Source organism: Hirundo rustica, chromosome 17 (genome assembly GCF_015227805.2).
Source record: "Hirundo rustica isolate bHirRus1 chromosome 17, bHirRus1.pri.v3, whole genome shotgun sequence".
Classification (NCBI taxonomy): domain Eukaryota; kingdom Metazoa; phylum Chordata; class Aves; order Passeriformes; family Hirundinidae; genus Hirundo; species Hirundo rustica.
This window is the reverse complement of record NC_053466.1, coordinates 3348038-3372775: the sequence shown is the minus strand read 5'-3', so window position 1 is coordinate 3372775 and position 24738 is coordinate 3348038. Positions and strand designations below refer to the sequence as shown.

The 24738-nt window shown below is 45.7% G+C and overlaps 1 protein-coding gene across 3 annotated transcripts; it reads left to right on the top strand.

Moving 5' to 3' along the window:
• The first annotated feature begins 1324 nt into the window (after positions 1 to 1324).
• On the top strand, positions 1325 to 24530 carry PPTC7 (protein phosphatase targeting COQ7). Of its 3 annotated transcripts, none has more exons than XM_040080793.2 (8): positions 1325 to 1689; positions 2964 to 3038; positions 3788 to 3963; positions 12894 to 13073; positions 15775 to 15973; positions 18050 to 18173; positions 19791 to 19920; positions 21213 to 24530. In XM_040080793.2, the coding sequence occupies exons 1-8, from the start codon at positions 1628 to 1630 to the stop codon at positions 21269 to 21271; spliced, it is 1005 nt and encodes a 334-aa protein (XP_039936727.1). In that variant the 5' UTR covers positions 1325 to 1627; the 3' UTR covers positions 21272 to 24530. The 3 variants fall into 3 exon arrangements, with proteins under 3 accessions (XP_039936727.1, XP_039936726.1, XP_039936728.1); XM_040080792.2 differs by having other exon boundaries at positions 2961 to 3038; XM_040080794.2 differs by lacking the exons at positions 1325 to 1689; positions 2964 to 3038 and having other exon boundaries at positions 3629 to 3963.
• Positions 24531 to 24738: the final 208 nt, after the last annotated feature.

Sequence of the window (24738 nt, the reverse complement as noted above, 5' to 3'; positions counted from 1 at the left end):
ATCCTGTCAACATCAGTTAATTAATAATTAAAAAGGGCACCATGATCCTTATGTGGGAGGTCCAATAAAATGAAAATTCAAGCAATCTGAGATGCAGTAGATTCTTGTTTATTAAAAAAAACAAGTTCAGGGATTTACTTTATTGCTGTTTTAATTACGGTTGAAGCAGCAAGGTTCTGATGTGCATTACAGAAGCTGTGACTCCCCCATCCCTGGAAGTGTCCAAGGCCAGGCTGGAGCAACCTGGGATAGTGGAAGGTGTCCCCGTCCCTGGCAGGGGGTGGAATGAGATGATCTTTGAGGTCCCTTCCAAACCATTCTGTGATTCCTGCTGGTGATCTTCTGGCTCTGCATCTTCTCTTGACTCCTCATGTGGGAAGTCTCGTAAGTTCCTTCTCACGTTAGTTTTTTTTTTTAATCCAACTGTGCTGTCTTGAACTTCATAATTTCGGAGCTAACGTTGGGTTTGCCCTATGACAGATCACTTTAAAAGTCCCAGTGGACAGGAATTTGGAATTAAAGTCGAAACAAAGTCAAACCAGGCTGGAATAAACTGCGTTCTGGGCTAGCACAAGATTAGCCCTTAAACAAATAGTAAGGAGCCAGGGCAGTCTGTACAGCAGATGGCATTACAGGTAATATTTATCACACTCCAATCTCAGGGCTCAGATACTTGGGAGGGAGGATTGACGTCAGTTACGGGTGAATCAGTTTTAAAACAAGCTGGAAACCTGCTTGTGCCTTCAGCAGTTGATTTCTTTGTGCAGCACTTCTGCTTCACACTCCCAGGTGCATTTATTGGTTTGAGCAAGCCTAGCAGGAAGAGTTCATTCTGTTTTTGCAGCTTAAGTGAGCTGATGTAAATAGATCTTGGACTTTGAGGTGGGAAGATTCCACCCAGCTGCAGTAACCAGGGGGATGCCCTTTGCTCCAGTTTTTATGCCAAATTTGTGCATTGGGGAATTTTAAACAAATATCACTTGGCAGGATATCGACTCTCAGGGTACAAGAATAACACTGAGTAAGGCAGCAGGGCATGGGCTGGGAGGGTTTTACAGGGAGAACCATCCAGACTGACACTGAACAGTGAAGAAAACCAGTTCTGAAGTATTTTATTACAAATATTTGGGGTTTTTTGTTTCACAGGACCCCAGAGATCCTCTGAATGAAAGCCAGGAGCAGTTTTCCATCTGGGCACAGCATCCTCGTGCAGGAGTGACAGAGTTCATCAAAGGTTACTAATTACTATGTAAATTATGAGGTCATCTGGCTGTCTGGACAGACTTGGGTGGGTGACCTGGGGTAGAATCACGGGATTATTAAAATTGGAAAAGACTTCCAAGATGAAGTGCATCCTTCGACCGAATACCCTCATGCCCACTAAACTGTGGGCACATCTGCTCACAAAGTGCCACATCTGCTCATGGCAGTGCCACATTTTTTGAACGCTTCAAGGGATTGTGACTCCACCACTTCCCCGGGGACGCCTCAAAGACCTTCAAGGATGGAGGAGTGTGAAGAGCTCACAGTGTGCCTTGGCTTGGGAGCACTTAGGGAAGCACAGAATTGTGCTCTGCCAAATGAGTTTATCAGCCCTGAGCTCACAGTGTTCCTCGGCATTTGAGCCATGGCTGCTGGGCAGAGTGGCACAGAGAGAACCCTTCCAGCCCTGGAAAACTCGGCTCTGAGGTATGGAGAGCTCAGCTTTAGCTGGGGGGGGATCACAGGCTGAGCAGCACAGCCAGGTAATGCAGGACAGGTCACCTTGCACCAGCCTGAGCTGCCTCAGGGCACTGAGCACAGAGCAAGGGGTTGGGCCGGGCTGGACTTGAACTGGACAAGGAGGAGGAAGAACCAGACTCGGGGAGGGGAAAGAATGATTCTGTGGGGGAAACTCTGCAAATATGTGCTTCCCTTTGCTGATAAAGGAGGGTGTGAGATGAGCTACCTTGTTTGTCTGCTCTCACACCCTGCCAGGCCCTGGCAGCAGCACTCCCTTATCTCCAGCACGTTGGCACATTCAGTTGTGCAGCCGTTCCCTGATCCACCACACTGGGCCTGGGCTGCTCCTCGTGGTCATTCTCCTCCTTCCCTGTTCTAACAGGAGGATTAATTTTTTAATAAGTTTGGATACAATTTCACCTTTAGCTGAATAATTCTTACACATTGCTTAAGCCTTTAGCGGTTTAAGGGGGGCAATATTGTCTCTGTCAAGGTACACAGGGAGCAAAATGCCTCCCGTGTGATAATGAGGGTGCTTCAGCAGCGCTCAGGTCGGTGGGTTGTGGCACAGAGCTCTTCGTTTCACTGCAGGCAGTTCCGGGGGCAGGTTTCACACCTGCCTCTGCTGTATTTCCACCTCTACTGTTTGTTATTTACGTGTCTCGGGTTATGTAAGTGGCAGCAGCCTCTTGTGCGTGTACTCAGAGGTATTAAACGAATTTGCAGAGCAACCTGCTGGGAACTTCCAAGGGGACAAAGCCTTTTTTTGCACACCCACGGAAAACCGAGCTGCAGAAAATGAGGAATTGGGGTCTTTTTGAATATTGTGGGTCTCTACAGTATTGATGCCTTGAAGTCGTTGTTGTTGAAGTTGTCCAGCTGAGAGCTTTGTGGCACTCTCAACTACAATTAGCGTGGTTTTATGGGGTTTGAGTGATGACTGCACAACACACCCCTCTCGTGAGGCTTTTGTTTGGCATTTCACGTTCCTTAACCAAAATGGATTAACTTGCCAGCGCTTCCATGGATTTCGGAGGAGCTTCTCACGCACGGCGCTGAGCTGGCTCTGTCCCTGGCCGCATCGAGCCAGGGAGAACAGGGCGAGTCATGCTTGGGAAAAAAAAAAAGAGAAAAGGAAAAAAAAAAAAAAAAAAAAAAGGAAAAAAAAAAGAAAAAAAAAAAAAAAAACCGCCCCAATCCACATTTTTGCGCGGCGTGACTCACATAACCGTCCTCAGCAGGCACGAAGCACCGGCGGCCGGCGAGTCCCCGCGAGTTATTCGGAGCACGCGAGACACGCGGGGCGTGGAGGGCAAGTATGTGGGTTAGGCGCAGGCGCGCTGTGCCCGGCGCGCAGAACGTTAATTGCGCTAATTGCGGCCGAGAGGCGGCCGGGCCCGGCGGGGGCGGGGGCGGGGGCGCGGGCCCCGCTCGGCGCCGCGGGGGCTGCCGGGAGCCGCCCGCTGTTATTGTCCCGCAACATGCAAATGAGGCGGGGCGGGCAGCCAATGGGGGGCGGCCGCGCGCCGCCGCCGCGCAGGCGTGCCGGGAGGAGGCGGGGAGGAGGCGGGGCCGACCTCGCGCCCCGCCCAGCGCCGGGGCCCTCGCCTCACCTCAGCACGCGCGGCGAAGATGGCGGCGGCGGCGGGCGGCGGGGCGCGGGGGCGGCGCGGGCGGCTCTGACCGGGCACCGCGGGCGGCGGGGAGCGAGCCCGGAGGGAGCCGCGAGAGCTCCGCGGGCGGCGGGGAGCTGGCACAGCCCCCCTCGGGGGGCGGGGGGGGGGGTGGCGCGGCGCGGAAGGCGGGGGCGCTGCCGGCGAGCCCGGCCGTGAGGGGCAGCGCGAGGGGCAGCGAGGGCGGGTGAACCGCAGCCGGAGGGACGAGGGTCCGCGGCGGGCAGGGCTCGGAGCGGCGGCGGCGGGGGCCGGCGGGCAGGGGAAGGAAGGCTGGCGCCCTGCGGCGGGCGCTCGGCGGGCAGGAGGCGGCTGCGCCGGTGGCTCCCCGCGTTCCTGGCGCTCGGCTGCTGGGCGCCCCACGCCATGTTCTCGGTGCTCTCCTACGGCAGGCTGGTGGCGCGGGCGGTCCTGGGCGGCCTCTCGCAGACGGACTCCCGCGACTACAGCCTAGTGACGGCCAGCTGTGGCTTCGGCAAAGATTTCCGCAAGGGCATCCTCAAGAAAGGCATGTGCTACGGGGATGACGCCTGTTTCGTGGCGCGGCACCGCACCGCGGATGTGCTGGGTAAGTGGCCGGGCCGGGGGCTGAGGTGGCTTCGGCTTCGCGGGCTGAGCCCTCCTTCTTCGCGGAGCTGCACATGGCCAGCGGCTCAACCCCCCGTCTCAGACAAAGGAGCTGGTTCTGCCTCTCAGTGTCACCATGAGTTCGCTTTTTTAGCTTGCCGAGGAAGCTCTTTGTTGCAGCTCTGCCCGCCTTTGGCACGGGGGTTGTGTGTGCCGGGTGTCCGGGCCCAGCTTGGGCGTTTCACCTGTGGGTCCCTGTAAGGCCTGGTGGCTCCAGAACTCAGAGAAGCAGCTCCCAGTTCGTTTCACTTTCTGTCTTTCTTTAAAACCTAACCGAGCCCCATTGCATTTAGACAGACGAGATCACTTGAACAGGCACTTCCTGATTTTAACGCGTGCAGTGTCCTTGTCAAGTGAAAGGCAGAGTGACATTGAGCCTGGAATCAAATGTCAAACTTCAGGTTTGTTGTTTGTTCTGGCCTGGTTGTGCTCTCTGGTTTAGAATCACGGGCGAAATTAATCTTAAGGGCTCAAATTTTAGAAGTAGTGAATAATTACGGAAAATCAATAGAATCTTCAGACTATGGGCAGCATTGTGTTTGACAGTGCTTTGACCTTTCTCCTGTGTACTCAAGGTTGAATTTGGCTGGCTGACACTCTGCACGAGTTAGTTGTGGTGATTTTCACCAACACATTGACACTTAAAAAAAAAGCTTCCTCCTCCCTGTCAGTGTTTTTTGTTTGTTTGGTCGCTTTGTTTAGTTTTGGGTTTTTTGCATTTATTTATTTTGAACGGTGGGGTTGCGCTGTGCTGTTTCATGCTGTGGAAGTGGTTGGTGGTTCTTCAGTTTGCCGCTGTCATTGTAACTTGGTTGCCATTTAACAGAGCCAAGACGTTTCCTCAGGAAGCTGCAAGCTGGTGCTAGGTAACAGTTATTGCTGGTTATTCTCGAGGGAGCTGTTACTGTAAGAGTGATGCCGCAGCTTTCAAGATGTGGAAGCTTGGTGGGTGCATTTTAGACACTCTGCATCTTCTCTGTGGTGCCTCTTCCAGATAAACTTTTTGGGATTAGAATTAGCTGTTGGACAACCTTCCCTTAGCATGTGACTAACCCTGGCTGCCTTTAAAGTTCATGCTAGGCCAGCACTGATAAATAACTGAGCAATTGGTGTTTGCCCTTAAGACAACTGCAGAAATCTCCTGTACTTTGAAGTGGACTCTTTGTGTGGGGAAGGGACAGATTTAGCCCCATTTGATGATGTTTCGGGGGTTTTGGCCATATTTGGTAATTACTGTATGTGGACCTACAGTTTGTCTTGTGTTCCTGCTGGAATCAACAGCGAGTTGCATTTCTAAGTTGGTCTTTGCATTAATTTTCATGGCAACTTGGAAACAAACAGAATTGTGGCTCCACTTAAGGATCAAACAGCAAAGAGGGCAGCAGACCCAGGATGTCTTAATCACCAAGAAGCAATTTAAATAGGAAATCTGTTGGTTTGTTTGGATTTAGGATTTATCCCCTGGTAAACCTATTTTTATGTCAGTTCTTTATTGCTTTTTTTTTTAAATATATAAACTGGCTCTCAGTACTTTCTGCAAAAATAGGAATGTTCAGGTAGGTTTTGATGCTTCTAACTTGGTGGTTTTCTCTTTCATCTGTAGCTCTTAGGTTTACAAACATAGTTTTCTCCCAGTCTCTGCTGCTGGGATCATCTCTCTGCTCTCTCAACCGGCCCTTTTGCACTGCTGCAGAGACTGTTTCAGCACCACCAGCGTTTTCCTGCCCTCAATTCCTCTTACTCCCATCACAAATCTGAGGTTCCTTAATGATTTTTTTTTTAAAGACCCTCATAAATTTTGTTCTACCTCAGTACTTAACTCTGCACCTCAGCAAATCTGCCTGAGCTGCAGTGTTGGGTTTCAAACTTAATTTTTTGACATTTAAGGAGGAGGCTCACGTGGTTCGAGCCAAAGTGAACACTTGACACAGTAAATTTCAAGTGTATCACTTGGAGTGAGTAGTCATCAGTGACAAAGCCAGGCCGGATAATTAATGTAAAATTCCTCAGTGCCACTGTTTTCTAGAGCCAGTGTACTGTGGAAAGCCTGCCTGTGTGGGATGGGTTGGGTGTGGTGGAGCAGTGAAAGAACTACTCCCAGCCGCTTGGCATGAGTGCTTGGGGATTCATTTTCTTAGGTCAAACAAGAGTTGGTTTGGCAGTGTGTTTATAGCAGAATCAAAATGCTAAACACTTCTTTTGTTCTGTGTGTGCTGTATAGTTCAAAGGCTGAATGTTTAACAGTGTCTTCTAGTCTGAGCTTTATCCTTTCACAGTAAGACCAGCAGAAAGCTGATGAAGCTTCAGGTTATTTCCAGTCCTCCCGTAGTTGTTCAAGGCTTGATAAGGCCTGTTACTGGTGTACCTGAATCCTCGAGGGTTTTGTCTCTTATTTTTGTTTTTATCTGAAACATGCCTGTCAATTTTGCATGTTTTCTTCCCATTCTGAGCACAGGGAGAAACAAGAAGCTCAGAACAGGAGTTTTTCCTTAGGGATCACCCTAAGGAGAGGAAATGGCTTTACTGCTAATGTTAATCTCTAGAGCTTTATAATTCAAGCCTGTGTTTCTTTTCTCTGCTGCTTGTACCACGACGTACAATTTTCTGTTCATTCACTGCCAGTGTCTTGGGCAGTGTCTTGTTCAGATCCTCAGAGTATTGAAATCTCTCACAAAGGTTTGGGAGATGTTCTGTACTGCTTCATGTCTGATGCCTTTGGAACTTTTGAGGACAGAAATACTGTTTTTTTCAAAGCTGAAAACAAAAACTCTGACGCTTCTGTTTTTTCTCATTAGCATACTAGTAGGATTTTTACTACATAGGGAACAAGCCAAATGTTTTAAATTAACTTAAACAGTTTTATAGCCGTTTCACTAATTTACAAAAGTAAACGTTAAAGCCAAGGTTTTCACCTCTAGAAATTTTGAGGTGTCACATGCTGGTGATGGTTTTTTTCTTAATTTTGGGATCTGCCTTTCCTTGCTTGTTCTGGCCTTATCAGGCTCCTGATGTCTTTGTTCGTTTTTTATGGATTTTCCAAGCTGTTGTGTGACTCATTATTGAAACATTGCAGCAGCCAATGCGCATCCCGTGACAGCATCACTTATACAATGTCTGTGCTGGGTACAAGTTTGGGTGTAGCCAGTGTGCCTTGACTCTTCCAACCTATTTCTATCCCCCAGGAGTAAGGAAAAACTGTCTGGCAGGAGGAAAACTGTTCACTGCAGAGTGAAAAGCTGACAATTGTTCTATTTGCTGCAAGTCTTGATTGTTAGTTTTTGAGGAGAGGGGATTGTCTGGGTGCTGCAGGGCAGCATAGGAGGTAGGTAAAGCTGCAGAGTGGCAAAGCCCTGGAATATTGTTAGTGTCACTGTCATCAGGAAAAGTAAACTAAAGCACCTAAAAGGATTTGTAGATGAAATGTCAAGGTTGCTCTGGCAGCTGTAGAGGAGGGCGGGATCCTTCTTTGAGGGCCTGAAGGTTATAGAGGACGATGTTAAGTGGTTTATTTGGTATCATACCTATTAAAGAGATTGCTGCCTTATCACAACTTATCACACTAAAGGAGCTGAGAATCGCCTGCCTCCCTCGGAGTCACCTTTCACCTACTGTGTGTGAGAGCAATCAGAGATCTGCAGAGCTGCACACATCTCGTAGTTTGTAACAGGTCACAGGAAATGCTCTCTAACGTGGGAGCATCAGTGCTGGCATTTGTAGGGAAACTACAGATAGAGAACCACCCCAATAACAGTCACTGGCTGACTCTCTTGTCAGCAGAGCTGCTCTGGAGCATCATTGAATGTCACCTCTGAGAATGAAACTTACATCGGGTTATTCTTCTTTCCCACAGTTTCTGCAAGGGCATTGCACACAAGTGTTCAGGTCAGAATTTCCAGCTGAACACCAGTTTTAACTGTAAATGCTATTGATGCTTGTTGATGGCAGCCAGTTTTCCATTCATACACAGATCTTGGCCTGAAGGAAGAGCAGGTTCTGTCAGAAATCAGAGGCAGGAGGTGAGGGTTAATCATACCTATGCCATAGGAAGCATTGGAAAAATCTGCTGCTCTTTGCTCTGGTTCATCCGTGCTGTGAATACTGAGCCTGAGATGGGTCAGGCTGGCAGGGATTTATTTCAGTGTCTGCTCCCAGTGCCTGTTCTTCCTCAGCAGTTCCACTGCTCAGTCACAGTTCAGTCACTGAACACTTTGAGAAATTAGGTAGTTATATCTAGGGAATTTTTAATAAAGCCTGCAGAAATAATTTATAGTTTAGTGTTCTCCTGGAGCTCCCCAAATGCACTGAGTGATTTCTCAGGCTTCAGTGAAATAGGGAGGAAATCTACCTGGTAAAAATCTGCTTCAGGAAGGGGTGGGAAAATAGATAGAAGGAACTGTTGCTTTCTTCTGGGAGTAGATGCACAATTTAATGTTTCCAGTTCCCTGTTTCTCCTTCAGTTTGTTCCTCAAGATCATTGCTCACTTTGCCTTTGCTTTTTGCTCCTTGTTGTCACTTTCGCAGTTACTCTTCCAGAACGGTTCTGTTTCATGCAAGGGTAGTTTAAGTTTTACTGTAACAGTGTGAATAAGTAACCTTTCCTTCTGTAACTTGCTAGCAGTCACACACCATCTGCCCTTAGGGATTTGTATTTAAGTGGGTTATTTCTTTGTCAGAACCTTGAAGGGGGATAGACACCCTTTGGCTCTAACAGATCCAGGGAAGCTGCTGAGGGTCAGAGCTGGCTTTGAGCATTGGACTTGCTTTAGATGGAGACCCTGTCCAGGTGTTTGATTTATCCCACCGCTGATAAAACAAGAAATCTTATCATTTTATCTCAGTTCTGACATTGACAAATACTAGGTGCTATATTTCAAACCTGTGTGGTGCAACTCATTGCACTTTTTTACCATTTTAGCCTCCATGTTTGCTGCAAAGTTCAGTTATAAATATATCCTTTTGATGTTCTTTTAGCAGTGATTCATTGCTATTTCAGGTAAGGATCTCAAGAAATTGAAAGTTCAGTAGGATGTACAGAGCGCCTTAGAAAGTTAATTGTGGTTGCATGCAAAAGCAGCTCCTGTGACACACTTGTGCCTGCCTGGTGCTTCTCTGTGTGATTTTTATTCTTGGCTGATGCAATACTTCAAAATATCCAACTCTCAAGAGATTTTTGGGGCAGGGTGGTACTTCTGGTCTCTGACCGTGGGCAGGTTAATTTCCCAGCTAACCCGAACTGCCCCTCGTAACATTATTTATATTAAACAGCGTTTGATCGGTATCAGGGCTTTGCTATGAACTTTCAGGCTGTTTAGTTTATATTTGCTGTGAGCCAGGGAGAACACCTGGATCTCGCTCACACAAGTAAGTGCTGAAAAGCAGATATTGCAGCTTTCAGCATTGGCTGGTTTTCCCTGGGCTTCTGCAGGGAACTCATGTGCTGGCAGGCAAAACAACTTCACATTTGCATTTCAGCTGGTGTCTTATCCCAGGTGCTTTTAGCATTTTGAAAGCAGCTTTAACAAGTTTCACCGCCAGCATCTTCCCTGGCTCAGTGTCAGTGCTGCAGCATCAGTCATTTGTGCTTTGTCTTGTAAATTCCTGACAGGTGTTTCTCTGAGAGAGATTTTGATATTCTGTATTGTTGAGGACTTGGAAAAAGTCAATTTTTGGATTGACACATGCAGAAAGTATTTTATCTAGCAGGCATATTTTTGTATTTTGCAGCACAAGGCAATGTAGTAGAATGTTAACTCTGAGATTCTGAAAAATCTCTGTAATACAGTTAAATACTTGAGAAGTATTTATTCTTTTGAAGTAATTTATTGTGAAATGTTCAATTGCTTTATTTACAGTGGTGGTTCATCTGGCTGCAAGCGTGTCACGTGGGTGTTTGTGCAATTTCTGCATGGACTTGAACAGGGAATAGCCACAGAAATGTTCTTTCTATAACATTTTCTCACTTACTGAGTGGCATGAATTAAAAAAAACCCCAAGGTTTGTGTGCAGTTCAATTTCAGCAATTCTCAGCCATGCAGTTTGTCTCAAATGTCCTGTGATTCCTAACTTATAACATGGTTAATACTGGAACAAAATGATTTATTGCTCAAAGGAAAACCTCAGTATTTGTTGAAAAGGTAATTATTTTGAATATATGCCCTTTTTTTTTTTTTATTGGATGAAAACAAAGGTAATATATATAAATAGAGCTTGGCATTATTCCTTGGGAGTGATCCTGCCAATAGCAACACCTTTGAATTTTCTTTTGATGACAGAGGGAAAACCTGGTATTAATCAAAGCTGAGTGTTTAGTCTTTGCTACTTCTGGAGTTTGAAACAGTTTCTCTCCTTATTTGCTCTATATCAAATAGCACAAAATTTACTTAAACTTTATTCTCATTTACATTTCATCTATTTCAGTAGCAGTTTACTCAAACTGTTTCAAAATCACCTACTCCTTTCCCACGTCAAACCGTTCAGTTTACTGAGATTGCAGAACGTGAAGATGCTGGGTTGATTTTAAACCCCTGTTGAAGGTAGGACAGGATGATTAAAGCTCTTGGCCCCAAACCTTTATAACCTCCCACCTCTCCCATTTAGGGCAGGGCCAAGACATAGAGTTGGTAGCTGCTGAAAGGAGCCCCTGGGGCTGCTCCTGAATGCTGGGGTTGTGTCAGCTTGGGGTGGAGTGGGGAGGCAGCGGAGCTGTCCTGGTGCTGTGGGTCAGCCTGTGCTCTCAGCTGTGGCACCAGGCACAGCCAGAGGAGCTGCTGGGGGATGTCCAGAGGGTGACTGCGCTGGCAGAACCTACTTAGAGCTGTTTATAGCTCGCAAAAAGCAGACAGGAAGGCAGACACACAAAGGCAGTGCATGGCTCAGGATGGAGTATGAAGGGAGCTGCCATGATTATGGATTCACATTTCCTGCCTGGAGTAAGAATTGAACAAAGAAAGTCAGATGGTGTGCTCATTTTTCCTTTAAAAATTAAATAGGTTTTGATAATTGACCTTCTCGGGGGCTTGCTGTGGTGGCTTTCTGGTACTCTGTGCTAAAGCTGCAGTGTTTGTGTTTCAGTGTTTCCCAAGTCTGATCTAAAAAGAATTTCTGGATCACTTGAGGGAACTCCATAACTTCTGCTGAGCTTTCTTTGTAACCGCCTTGGGAGCCAACAGCTTTGGGCAGCATTTGTCAAACATCTTTTCATTGCATTAACCCTGCTGTCAGTGCAGAAATACATCTGGACTAGGTTCATTTTAAAGGGAAGGAAAAATGTTTATCTGATATCTTCACATAAAGAACCATCATTTAACCTGAAGCTTAGTTTCTGTTTCGAGTTCCAGATCTAGAACCTTTCCTTTATGATCTCTTATTCTAGACTTGTCTGTATGGTAGCAAAAAGCAAAGGGTTAATCCAGTATTAACCTGAGGTTGTGAGGCCTGTAGGGAGAGGATGAACCTGTTCTTGAAGAATCCAGAAAAGTAATTTCTGAGAATGTCGAGTGCTTTTGCGTGAGCAAAGCTTATGGGACTGCTCAAAGAGGTTAATGCAGGGATCTCCATTCCTGTAACATTCTTCTGAGAAAGCAGAGGGACAAAGCAGGTGTCTAAAAGGTTGTGCACTATTTTAGGGAGAAATCTGATTAATGTTGATAGGCTGTTCAGAATCTGGCTATAACCTCCTGTCAGATTATAGTTCACGCCAAGGTCGGCTCTAAACCTTCCGTCTCAGTTTCAGACCATGTCCCATGTGAAGGGCGTTTGGAGATGAGGAAATTGAGTTTTATCTTCTCATTGACATTTTCATGCCTTTGATAATAGCAGAGGGTTGTTTTTTTTCCTGAGGAGACTGTCCTTCAGCACAATCTGAGCACTAAAATTTACTTTTTGTGCTTTTATCCTGAACATATTTCAGCTTTACTGAACTTTGGAAATCTCTGCTTGAAATGGTTGAAATGTCTCTGCTTGAAATGTCCCGTGCTGAGGATCAGAAAGATTTTGGGGAAAATTTCCACATAGTAACATTCTAATCTCAAATAATACCTCCAGCAGTATTTTGCTTTTATCATTTAGGCGATTGGAAGAAGTTCAAAGTTCTTGAACCAAATGACCAGCAGAAAATGTGTCTGCTGCTCACCCCCTTTCCATGACCACAGTCACTGTTTTCCCTGTTGCTTAGAAGCTTCCCAGGCTTTGACAGAATTGGTCTAATTTTCTGATATCCAGCTTATTTTGAATAACTGAAAATTCTCTGGATCATAGTCAGCTTTCATCCTCTTGTTTGGCTGAAGCTGTAAGCCACAAACTCTCCTTGAAAGGGGTAGGTCCCGGCATTGTGTTGGTTACATGGATTTTGGAAAACACTTGTAAAATGGAGATTTATTTTCTACAGAAATAGAGAACACCAAATATAAATCATTGTCCTTCATATGAGGAGAAAAAACTGTGCTGCTGAATAGCTGGAAGAGTTTTCTGTGTCATTTCTGTACTAGTTAAAATGTTGACCTTCACTTGTAAAATTAATAAAACCTCTCCCCTTTTAATGGACTGATGAGAGGTTAATGGGATTGAATCCCCATTTTACCCCCAAATATCCCATTATTTGTTCTCTAGTGGAGTCAACTTCCTCATTCTCAGCATTAGACTTTTACCTCCCTTTCAGCAATTCAGACTATACTTGGAGATTTGTCTGGGAGCTGAAACCAGAACTTACCTTAAAAATACTCCGAAATTTATTTGTTAATCCAAAATATTTTCCATGCAGGTGCCATGTCCTACCTTTTAGTTACTAAATATCATAAGTGATGTAAATAATTAAAGCCCTCGTTTTGAAAGCCCTTTCTGTTCAGGTAACTGTGGTTTTGTGTTTCCTTGCAGGGGTGGCAGATGGCGTTGGTGGCTGGAGAGACTACGGGGTTGACCCTTCTCAGTTCTCAGGGACTCTCATGCGGACGTGTGAACGTTTAGTGAAGGAAGGACGGTTTGTTCCGAGCAATCCTGTTGGAATTCTCACCGCAGGCTATTGTGAGCTGCTGCAGAACAAAGTTCCTTTGCTTGGTAAGGCACCAGAAATGTGTCAGTTCAATCTGGGTTGTGTGTTACACACGGCCTCACTGAAGGGTGCTCCAATCTCGTGTCATTGTCTGCAGCAAATTTGCAGGCAGTTAACTTCCCTTAATTAACTGAAAACAGAAATGCAGTCGCCTTGGTGGCATCCTTGTTTTCTCTAAAACTGTTTTAATTAATTTAGTAATGCAGGGAGTGTTGGCGTGTGTGTATTTATATATAAAATAAAAGGCTTTCTGTGGGAAGGGTGAATTCACCAGAGTTTGCAGAGCGAGTTCTGCAGTGGAACACACTGTGCACATGTGCTTACTCTGTATTTTATATGTATAAATCACTGTTCTCTGCTGAAAACTCCTCATGGTACTGGTTCTGACCTTCTGCTTCATCTATGCAAGGAGAAATATTTTCTGAGGATAACTGGATGTAGTTCTGCTCGTTCTTGGCCTTTCTCTGCTCCTGTTGCCTTTTATGTCCAAAGGACTCAAACCCCAGTTGGTTGACTTGAGAAGTTCATATGATCCAATCTCTGGCAGCATTATTTTTATAAATCTTTGTGGGGGCATTCATTCCATTTCAGCTCTTTCTGAAAGCCAGCTGAAGTAGATGCTTCGCATATTCCGTGTCAGCACTGATGGGACACAGGGCGTTCAGCTGCCTGGGGACTGGGAGCTGATGGAGAGGCCACACTTGGTCTCAGCTGACAGCTCTGCCAAGGGGACACTTCTCTAAAGGACATGAGGCCTCTTCTGCACCAAGAAAGCGTTTGCCCTGCATGAAATGTACGCAGCTCACCTGACCTTAAGCTCCTGTGCCAGAGCGGTGCTGTGTGAGCTATATTTAACTTGCCTGCTGAGCTGGGAGCAGATGTTCTCTGCTCAGCATTATACCCCTAAAGAATAGGTTGGAACCTCAGGAGTGACCTTAAGTGTCGCAAAAATAGCGCTGGTCAGTAATTACATTAGGATTCGGTGTGTTGGATGGTGCTTGTTTGTGCAGAGCAGGTGTAGCTGTAAGCGAGCTCCAAAGTGGGGCACTGGCGAGAGCTCTCCCTGTGCCTTTGGAGACGGAGCAGCTCGGCTGGGCTTGACCTTTGCAGTGCTGAAAAGCAGCATGTGCTGAGTCACAAGATCTGCATTCCCCACATGGCCTCCTGGTTACACTCCGCTAATAGAGTTAGAATTTGAAACTAATGATCCTTAGCGTTTCTCCTTTAACTGAGAACAGTTTTTTTAGAAGGAGGAATAAAACCCTGGAATTACCACAGCGATGAGCATTTAGAGTTTATTTAAAATAAAGGGACAGGAGAAGACTTCATTAAGGAGGATTCATTAGGCAGTAACTTCTCCTTGTTGTTGTGCTTTAAGCCTGGATGGTTCATCAGGATTGAACCCAGAAAATAATATAAAATAAAACTGAAATGGGAGGAAACTGTGCCATTTATTTAATCACTCTTGTGTTGCAGCACAGTTTTGGACACTGTCACATATAAAATCAGATTTATTTTTTTTTTCCAGAGATACTGCTTTGACTTAACATTCATTAAGGATGGAGAAGGTCCTGTGCATTCACTAGAGAACAGATTCAGGGCAAGTGCATTGCAGGGAACTCTCTGTATTAGAAGGGAATTGTCTGGAACAGGCAGTGCCTGCAGCCAGCTGGACTTCTGCACTAGCAAGCCTGATCCTAAGCTTTGCTCACTGCAAGCTTGTGGTCTGCCCAGCATGGAGCTGTGCTTGGAAAATCCTGCTGGGAGAACATGAGGGTGGAAGGTGAAGACAGTTCACAAGCTGGTGATATGGGACAGAAGTGCTGTAATTGTATTTCCCCCTCTTGGGGATTGAAAAGTCGTTTGGTGGCTGTGCTGTGCTGTCCTGTTTGCTGGGAAGGACTTGGGGTTTCTTTGCAATACAGCATTTTTGTGGCTTGCAACCAAGCACAGTTGGTGGCTACTTCCCAGTGAATGAATGGAGAATTCCTCAGTGCCCTCAAGCACGGCTGTGATAGTTCCAAGCACAGTTGACCTCATGTTTCTGCTATTACTTTAACTTGGAATAGTATTTGTCTCTGAAACTTTTTTTTTTTTTTTTCCCTTAAACTTGTGGAGTTGGTGTCCTGAAGATGTGACAAGTTTATTATTTTTTAAACCTGAAGCAAACTCCGCAGAGCCAGGCTGGGAGGAAAAGCATTTCATGTTCTGAGCAGAGAAATGCAGCAGGACCTAATACTTAACTGCAAACAGTTCTTTACTTGGTGTGGTTTATTTACAGCTGATGAGTGAAACTGTGTGGAGAGCTCCTAGCATTGTATGGATGCTGCTAGAATTCTATTATCTCCTTGATTTTGGAATTTCAGTATTTTATGTGAGTTCTGTAAACCCGGTCCTATAGCAGAATGTGCTGACATATGTTGGGATGGAAAACTGTAAATAAAGCCAAACAAAACAGGTATTTGTCAGCGTAATGTGTTTACCGAAATCAAAGCAGGAAGAGTAAATTCTACACAAAAATCATAATTTGTATTGCAAAGATTTCTAGCATTTCACTAGTTTTATTTTGCATTAATTCGGGCATTGTTATTTCCACTTCTCATCACTTTTAAGCTTTAATGAATGTTGTAGTAATTGAACTGTTGATCAGATCAGTGAGAGAACAAGCAGTTTCTGTAAGGCTGACTGCAGTCACTGTGTTTGCAGGGAGCAGCACAGCTTGTATAGTAGTCCTGGACAGATCAAGTCATCGTTTACATACAGCCAACTTGGGAGATTCTGGATTCCTGGTAGTCAGAGGTGGGGAAGTCGTCCATCGATCCGATGAGCAGCAGCATTACTTCAACACTCCCTTCCAGCTGTCAATAGCTCCACCAGAAGCAGAAGGAGTTGTCTTAAGTGACAGGTAAGGGGGAAGAGGAAACCTTAATTTTTAATCTGTGCGTGTGACCAGCTCCCAGAAAGTTGCAATGTTGCAGCTGTGGGGCTTTTCTGTACCACATGGGATAAAACCACGCATCCAGTCAGGTCCTGCACCTGCCCCCCTCCCTCTATGTGTAACATGAACATTTCTCACCTTGTGCTTAACTTTGTACCTGTTGCACAGTCTGAATTTATTGGTCTGTTGATGTTGGCGTTTTCCCATAGCCATGGGAAGGTGTCACCCACTGTAGCTGGTGTGGGCACAAGTGGCTGGGATTCCCAGGAAGGCTCTGCTTCCAATCCCTGCCTGTGCTCCCTTGGGACTGTTTGGAGTAGCTAATTTAGGTATCTTGGCACCGAGGTTGCAAGTGCTTGAAGAATAGAGCAGAGGGACATGTGACTGTAACTTGTGTTTCCAACTTGCTGTTTCCAGCAGCATATTGTATTTGACCAAAACCAGCAGAAAAAACTGTTTGGCAGAACACCAAGCTGGGAATGAGAGTATGAGGAAAGGACAATCTGTTCACAGAAATGAGTTGTTTCAAAGGCAGGCTTGTTCTTGTGTCTTCCCTTAGGAATGTCAGCCCGATCCATCCTGACTTTGTGAAGTCTCACCAGTAAGATGAAATTAACTCAAAAATAAACAGCTTTCAAAATGTCTCGCTCATTAAAGTGATATCCCTCATCTGAACATAGGGAGGTGGTGACAGGCTCTTCAAAGAGTGGCCGTGGAATAAAGGGAATGCAGTAGGCAGCTGAAGCTTTGGACTCAACGAGCTTGAGTCCTTTCCATCCTAAATGATTCCATGCAGTATCAGGGCTGATGCAGTAAAGGTTGAGACTTTAATCCAAAATAGCTCTTTTAAGTGTTAGTTAAGCTGTTGAAAGTCCTGACCGTTCTTGTGTGTGGTTTTATTTCTTCACCCTGCAACTGCTGAGAGGAAGCCAGGGTAGGACTCTGAAATTAGAACCCTTCAGTAACCCAGGTTCTTTGTTAGACTAAAATTAAATGATCCCTTGAAAGTTCAGAGCTGTAAAAAAAAATATCTTTAATTTTTCTGAGATTCTGTGTCATCCATTGGAAGACAATAAAAACAAAGAGCAGAAGGATAATTGATAATGTCCAGTGGAAGTCAGGGAGGCCAAGTAATCTGAGTCATCCAGTAATAAGGAAAGCACAAGATAAATGTGCTCCCACACTTGAGCTCTGAATCATGATTACAGCTTTCTGGCTGGTTCCTGCGCTGTTCCTGACGTTAATTAGTACTCATGCTCCTTGTCGAAACGCTTCTCCTGTCCTTTTTTATTTGTTGTCCCAGTTCAGTGGTGAATTTGACTATATATGGGCATAGGCAGGCAATCTTAACTCCATCAGCCTTCCTGTAGCTACACATCACTTGAGCAAAGCAGCTCCTCTGTGTTTTGGCAGACCTCAGTGGCCTGGGATGCAGCAATTTCTCCTTTTTCCAGACCCCTGAAGAGTCTTTAAAAATGAAATGTTTGTTGTTATGTTGCTTCTGAGAATCAGATTTTGCAGCAATATTCGTGCCCAAACTGGGAGTTTTCTCCTCTTGGTGTTGTGTAATGTGTTAGACACGAGCATTCCAACGGACTCTGGTCTCCTGGTAGTGATTTCCAGACATGTTTCATATTCCATTGAATTAGAAAGTGATTCAGAATCCCAAAGTGTTTGGGCCAGGCCTGTTATGAATTGTTCTTTCAAGTATCACTCTCTTACCATCTTCAAGATGAGCAGAAGGAAGCCCTGAGCTGCCATTCTGCTTACTGGTTTCCATGGAGACACACTCCTGAAGCAGATTAGTTTGCAGGATTGTTCATGTGGGAATTTTAAGTGCAGTTCCTGTTTGCAGTCACAGGGGCTGTGGTGGGGCTTTCCTGTCAGCCCGTCCTGGTGCTCAGGCTCCACAGCGAGCGATTATTTCTTCCTCTTACACAACCCCCCAAAGAGCAGTGAGGGGCAGGAGCTGTGGATGTGCTGTGTGAGGTTGTTTGGTGTCTTTGTGAGGGCTGGAGTCCTTTAACCTCTGTCCATCCCCAGCCCCGAGGCTGCTGACAGCACGTCCTTCGATGTGCAGCTCGGGGACATCATCCTGACCGCCACAGACGGACTGTTCGACAACATGCCTGACTACATGATCCTGCAGGAGCTGAAAAAGCTGAAGGTGAGTGCGTGTGTCCTCAAGCTCTCACATCTCCTGTGCTGGCTAAACCTGTATAGTTACTACCTTTACTTCCAACACCTGAAACCTTTGTGGTTTATATAAAAACCCCAGCGCAAAGCGCTGCATCGTTAAAAGGCTTTTCAGATAATACCTCATGTGAGCAGTGCAAGGGACACTGACCCCAGAGGGCTTTGTCTTGGATCTGCAGCCAGGCTGAACTCAGAAGCAGCAGCTTGGGCATAAGTGTCCCAAGTAACTGCTGGTTCCATGTCAGTAACTGGTGAGAGAGAAAAGGAGGGGAAGGGCAGGAGGAGATGTTCAGTAGCAGGTGCTGCCTTTGCCCACACTCTGCACCTGCAGGCTGGAGATGATACACAGGAAAGTAGAGAATCCTCTCCTGGGTCACTTGAGCGTGAGCTTACACTTGAAATAACTTCCAGCTTCTCTGACATAGTGTGGGCTGTCTGAATTGTGGGTCAAGCACGTGCTTGAAAATCCTCAGTGATCTGTAAAAAAAAAAAAAAAAACAAACCCTGTCAACTTTTCCACATTAGTGACCACAAATGTTCTTTTTAAATAGTAAGAATACATTAAAATATTTTAACTTGGCTGAGAACATTTAGCCTCAGGCTATTTACTTACAGAAAGGAAAGTACACTTAAGGAGATATCAATATGTATAAACTCCTTGAGGAAACTATTTTGCTGTGAAATGCAAATAAGAGCATTACAGTGTGGTTTTGAGAGAATTTGGCCTCCTCTTATCCTGCAGCTCCACAGGTCACTGATGTGTCACTGAGGCCGCAGCCGCCTCACACCTTTGTCATGCACAGTGTACCGCTGTCCTGGCTGGGCTCTGGAGCTGGAATTCCCTCGTGGAAGAAAGCTGAGCTCCACCTTTTGGTGTGTTTGGGAAAGGCATTGGAGTCCCCCAAGAGGTTCAGCCAAAAGTTAATCACATAAATGCCTGCTAATTCCCAAACCTTCGGGGAAGGCTCTTGAAATGACAAGGCATTTAAAAATGGTTACAGACAAAAAGAGCAGTGGTTGTCTGTCATGTTGGCTTGAGTGAGAAGAGCCTGGGAGGAAAGCAGCAGAATCACTGAAACAGGGAAAAAAAGTTCTTGAAACGCAGCCTGGAGAAGGTGTGTGTGCTCTCAGTGCATTTTTCTCATATGACTTTAAAATGCCCCTTCTCCCCAAGGGTGCTCTGGTCAGTTGCTGTGAGAGCCAGTGGTGCAAGACTTTGCACTCAAGATAAAACAAGTATTTCACCAGAGCCTGCTTGGGAGGAAGGTCAGGTCCTTGCAGGGTGCCCTGCAGGGGCAGCTCCCAGATGCCCTGTTCCTTTCAGGTGATGTGGTTTAGTCGTTTTTGAGTATTCTTCTAAGTTTCTAAATTCTGGAAACCTTCCAAACCCAAGTCTTGAGCTGCTGGTGGAGATTCGAGCTCAGGCCGTCCCTTGTGAAGATCCACATTTGTAACGCAATTCCCAAAGCCTAAAGAATGGGGAAGGCTCTGGGGAAGGCAGTGAGGGATCTCCAAACCTGACACGGATCAGCACAAAAACTTCTGTAGACATCTGAATAAGAATAAACTTCTTTCCTCATGAATTTAGAACTCCAACTATGAGAGCATCCAGCAGACTGCACGGAGCATTGCTGAGCAAGCCCACGAGCTGGCCTATGACCCCACGTACATGTCGCCCTTCGCACAGTTCGCCTGCGACAACGGCTTGAATGTCAGAGGTGAGAGCTTCTCCTCCTCCCACTGCTGCTGCCTTGGAGAGATCTTTAGCAAAGTGAAGTTCTGCTGTTCCAAAATCCTGTAGGAAAACAGAACAGTAGGAAGTGTGGTTGGCAGGAGAGCAGCGAGCTCGTGTGGGATTTGGCAAAGCCCCCAGGGCCTGCTCAGACCATCCCAGGCCCGGCAGAGCAGGAGCCTCCCGTGGGGAAGCAGCTGGAGCATGGAGAACACAGCGCCCTGATTGTTTGATTTTTAATGTAATCTCTGCATTCCTGCCCCAGGAATCCTGCCTGAGATGAGTTCTCCAGTACTCCTGGACTTGTTGCTTGGATTCAGGGGTGTGGGTGGTGTTGTGTGAGGGCAGTGTTTTGTTTAAGGTCTTGTCTTACTGCTGTGTTTCAGCTGAGGTTCTGCCCACTCTTTGGTTGATTCTGGACTGGATTTGTGGTTGAAATTTGCAACCTTTTTATCATTGGCATCCCCATACTGATCTCTCTGTTGGTTCTGCTTCTGTGCTTTAGGAAAGATATTGGCAAAACACTTGGCAGACCTCAGAGCCCGAGCAAACACCTTTCTTTTAATAATCTTTTACTTTTAAATAAATGAATAGATAAAATTCTGCCAGTAAAGATGCTCTCATCTCTGTATCAGAAGGGCAGGATTTCCTGCAAGAACCTTAAGCCCCTTTCCTCAGGTAGGAGCTGTCACACTTGGGCTCTGTGTTGCTCCAAGCTAAGTCACTCAGTAATGAAGCTGCAGATCGCCAGAGTCCAAGGGATTGATTGGTTTGACTTCCCACATAACAAAACCTCTCTTCTGGGCCATTTCCCCAGGATTTGAGTGTGTTGCTCTGGCTGTTGAGGAATGAAAAATAATTCTTAAAAATGCTAAGTCGCTTTTAGGAAGACCTGAGGTAATACAGTGCTGGAGAAGATGCTAAAGAGGTGTTTGATTTACAGTGGAAATTCCTGAGGAGATCTGACTTCATGGCGGTTTACGTGTAACAAAGCAGTATCAGGTGTTTTGTGCTCTGCCAGCTACCAGCAATGTTCAAGGTTCTGACCTCCTTTTCATAGTTTGATCTCACTGGAGCTTAAAAGAAGAGTGGGTTTGTGCTGTGTTAAATGTCACGGTTTGGAAAGGAGGTGAGGGAGGCAAAGTTTGCATCTACTCAAACCAGGTATTGAACACTTGAACCAGTTTTAAAAGAGCTTTCCGTGGGGAATGCCACAGCTCATCAGAAGACAGCCCACTGCGGTCTGATGAAATAAGAGGGTTTTTGCTTCCATTGCAGGGGGGAAACCAGACGACATCACCGTCCTCCTTTCCATCGTAGCCGAGTACACAGACTGAGGTCCTGGCGCTGTCCCAGCTCCCCGGGCCCCCCGGGCGGTTTCCTGCTGGCAGGATTGCTCCTTCCTTCCCAGCTGCTCGGAGCCCGGCCCGACACGCAGCCGAGGCCCTTGCTAAGAACCACTCGTAGTCCGCTGGTCTTGGTCTGCCAGCAGGAGATGAAGAAGCTCAAGGCTTGGAGCTTGTCTTTGAGAGCTTGGTCCTTGTCCGCAGCAGGGGAGGATCCATCCCACAGCGTTGCTGCGTTGGAGATGTGACTTTCCGAGGAGTAGAATTGGTTGATCACCTTTCAGACTAGATCCATAGGTAACGCCTCTGCACGAGGGCACATTACTCTATTTCCTAGGAACGTTCGCTGTTGTTGAGGGTGTGTTACAGACCCAGTTCCATAAAGCATAGTCTTGTTCCAGTGATAGCCGAGGTTTCGTGTTTCTGAGCTCCGGTTTTCAGGAGATTTATAACTGCTGTAAACATTCTGCTCTTGCCATCCATGGTGTCAGCGCCTTAGGAGCCTTTTCTAGTACGAGATTTCAAACAAACCTAGTTCAAGTTATATGGATGCAAATGTGTTTTGTGATTTCAGGTGCTTAACTGTGATCTTAAAAGTTCTGCAGATCATTCGTCCATAATGGGCCCGGTTCTGGATGTTTTGGCTGTGGATAATTATTATTTAAAACAAAAACAAAAACAAAAATTCTAGCTCAGTCTCAAGCAGCCGAGCTGGCCACAGTTGAGGTCTTTCAGCATTTGAACCCATCTCAGCGTGGGTGATGGTAAATGCTACGGTGGGAGGTTGCACAAAGCAGCTCATCCTCAACTCCGAGCGTCTTCACTTTGGGTAGATAATTCTGTCGTTGATATGAAACATAATTTGTGTTAATAATTGCCACTCTTGCTTGTAGAACAGAGTATGCTGCACCAGTTTAAGTCCAGTTGATCCTTCCTGACTCAAACAGGGCACCTCTTTGCTTCTGCCGCGGCAGCGGCAGCGAGTACGAAAATGGAAACTTAATGAATAATCAGCAAAGCTTACATTTCATTTTAACTAAAGTTTAGGGGTTTCAATGATCCTTAATGATGTTTACAGTTATCTAACAGCCACTTTGCAATATGACATTTCCTTTTCAATGACAGTAGCTCACGTTTTTCCCCCCTTTTCCAGCCAGCTTTCCTTTTCCTTTCCCAAGGCTCATACGAAAGCTGAGAGCTGTAAAGATATATATATTTTTGGTCAGTTTTTCATTAACTTTTTTGCTGGTAGAGAAGTATGTAGAAATAAATTAAAGCCATGTTTTTATATATAAAAAGTCGGGTAATGTTGCTGTTTAGGTGAGTGCAGTTAAACTTGGTCAGTAAGGAATCTTACCTGCTCTCAAGAGGAGATTTTTACTACCTGGTTTATTGTATTAAAACTGTTTAAGTTTGAGGTTACCTCAACTTGTTTAAAGAATTTTTGTGGACTTGTACTGTATATTTGCGTAACTATGTCAAGCTTTTATTTAAGGTCATTTAACATGTACCATGTACATGTCATTTTACTATATTTCAGTGCATCATGCTTGTAACAGGCATTTCATTTATAATAAGTGATTAATTTGGGAGCTCTTCAGTAATTTATCTGCTATTCCTCAATTGGCATAATGTTAGAGATCTACTTTAAATCACCTTGTAATTACTCATCAAAATGCCTTAACTACCCTAACTTGACCAAAATAGGATTTTGGTGAGGGTATGGGGAGGATTATATTAATGAAGAAAAAATTAATTAGTTTAGTGACACACGAACAGTGAGTGGTGGAGAACTTTGCACAACCTGTCAGTCCTTGTTGTTTTTAAGCTGAACAAGCTGTCTCTGGCTGTCTTGGAGGAATGTATTCACATGCAGAACAGGGCTTTGTTTCTTGTTTGGGAGGGGCCTTTCTCTCCCACTCCGGGTGTCTTTACATTTATCCAGTATTTACTCGCACGCTTTTGGGTTAGAGCAGATTTGATCAATTCTTTCTTTCCCTTTGCCTTTCCCTTCAGGCGATGCCCCCGTGGCCCCGGGCTGTTCTCTGCTCTCAGCACGGTCCCCAGCCCTCCCTGTTCCCCCTTCCTGCCTTTTTCCAGGCTTTTCCCTGGGGACACGTGCGGGTCAGAGGGTCTGGAATTCCCAAAATTCCCGCTCCTCCGGGGCCGGGCGCGCTCCCTGTGTGTATCCACAAAGCCGTTTGCCTCATATCGCACCATGACCTGTTGGGTTTTTTTTAAATAAAGAACAAATTTGGGTTTTGATTTACAAATCATGAGTTTTTCCCTCACCGGGCACACCAAAGACCAGTAAAGCTTTTAGCTTTTCCATCTGTTTATAAAGCAATACTGTATTATAAAGAATTGATATTTTTATCACACGCTTGATTGTTTTGGGGTTTTTTTTAAGACGTGCACTCTGAACATATCAAACCTGATTTTTTTTTTTTTCCTATGAACTTAAACGCTGTCTGCGCACAACTGATCTTTGGAGAAGGAAATGACAGGGCCCATCCTATCAAAACTAATTCCCAGCGATGCATGAAGCAGTAACACTTGTTAGGGGTAAGGTGAGTGGGAATGTTCACGAGAGGAATGCACAAGAGAGGTGTTCCCTGACTCGGAAGCGAGCGGAGCACGGGCAGGCTTGGAGCTGCTGCAGAGGGTTGTGGTTTGTTTGGGGAGCTGCTGGATCTGGAGGAACAGGAGGAGCTCTGTCCCCCAGGAACCTGGGATTGGGGTGGAACAGAGCTAAGATGTGGTGAAGTGGAAAAGCTCTGTGGTTCCTTGCTGTTTTCCTGGCTATCTTTGGGAGAGCTGCGACATACAGTCCTAAATGTCCTTTTTCAAAACCAAACCAAAAACCAGATTTGGGACCAGGCGGTTACAAGTGAGGCAAGGCGACGATCTGGCAGGGATGGGAGGATTTAGTGATGGAATGTCCGTTTCTTGGAAAGGGACATCCTTTCTCCAGGGGAAGAGCAGCTGCTGTGTGGAGAACCCGACTGTATGCAGTAGTTTCTGACAAAGATAGCTGAAACAATGAAGCAAATCTGAGTCTGTATCTGAGGATGCTTTTTTGTTGCTGTTAAAATGAGACTATCATCTATGCTTACCTAAGAGGCAATTATGTGAATTTCATGTCTGAGGTATAACTTATGCAGGAATAGTTCTGTAAATACATTTAAATAAATTGTAAAGATATTTAATAAATATAGTATTTATACTAAAATGTGCTTTTTAAAGTCAAGTTACGTGCAGACCCCGTGTTTGTTGATGTGGGGATGTGGTTGGTGGCACAGAGGCGCAGCCAGGGCCGGGTGCTGGGCTGTCCCTGTCACCTGGCTGCACCGCTCTCAGGTCACACCTCAGTGACACCCAATGCCTTCTGCAGTGCCAGGCAGGCAGATAACGATCCTGTCATTGACTGGGAATCGAAGTGTTGTGTTCCAGTGTGG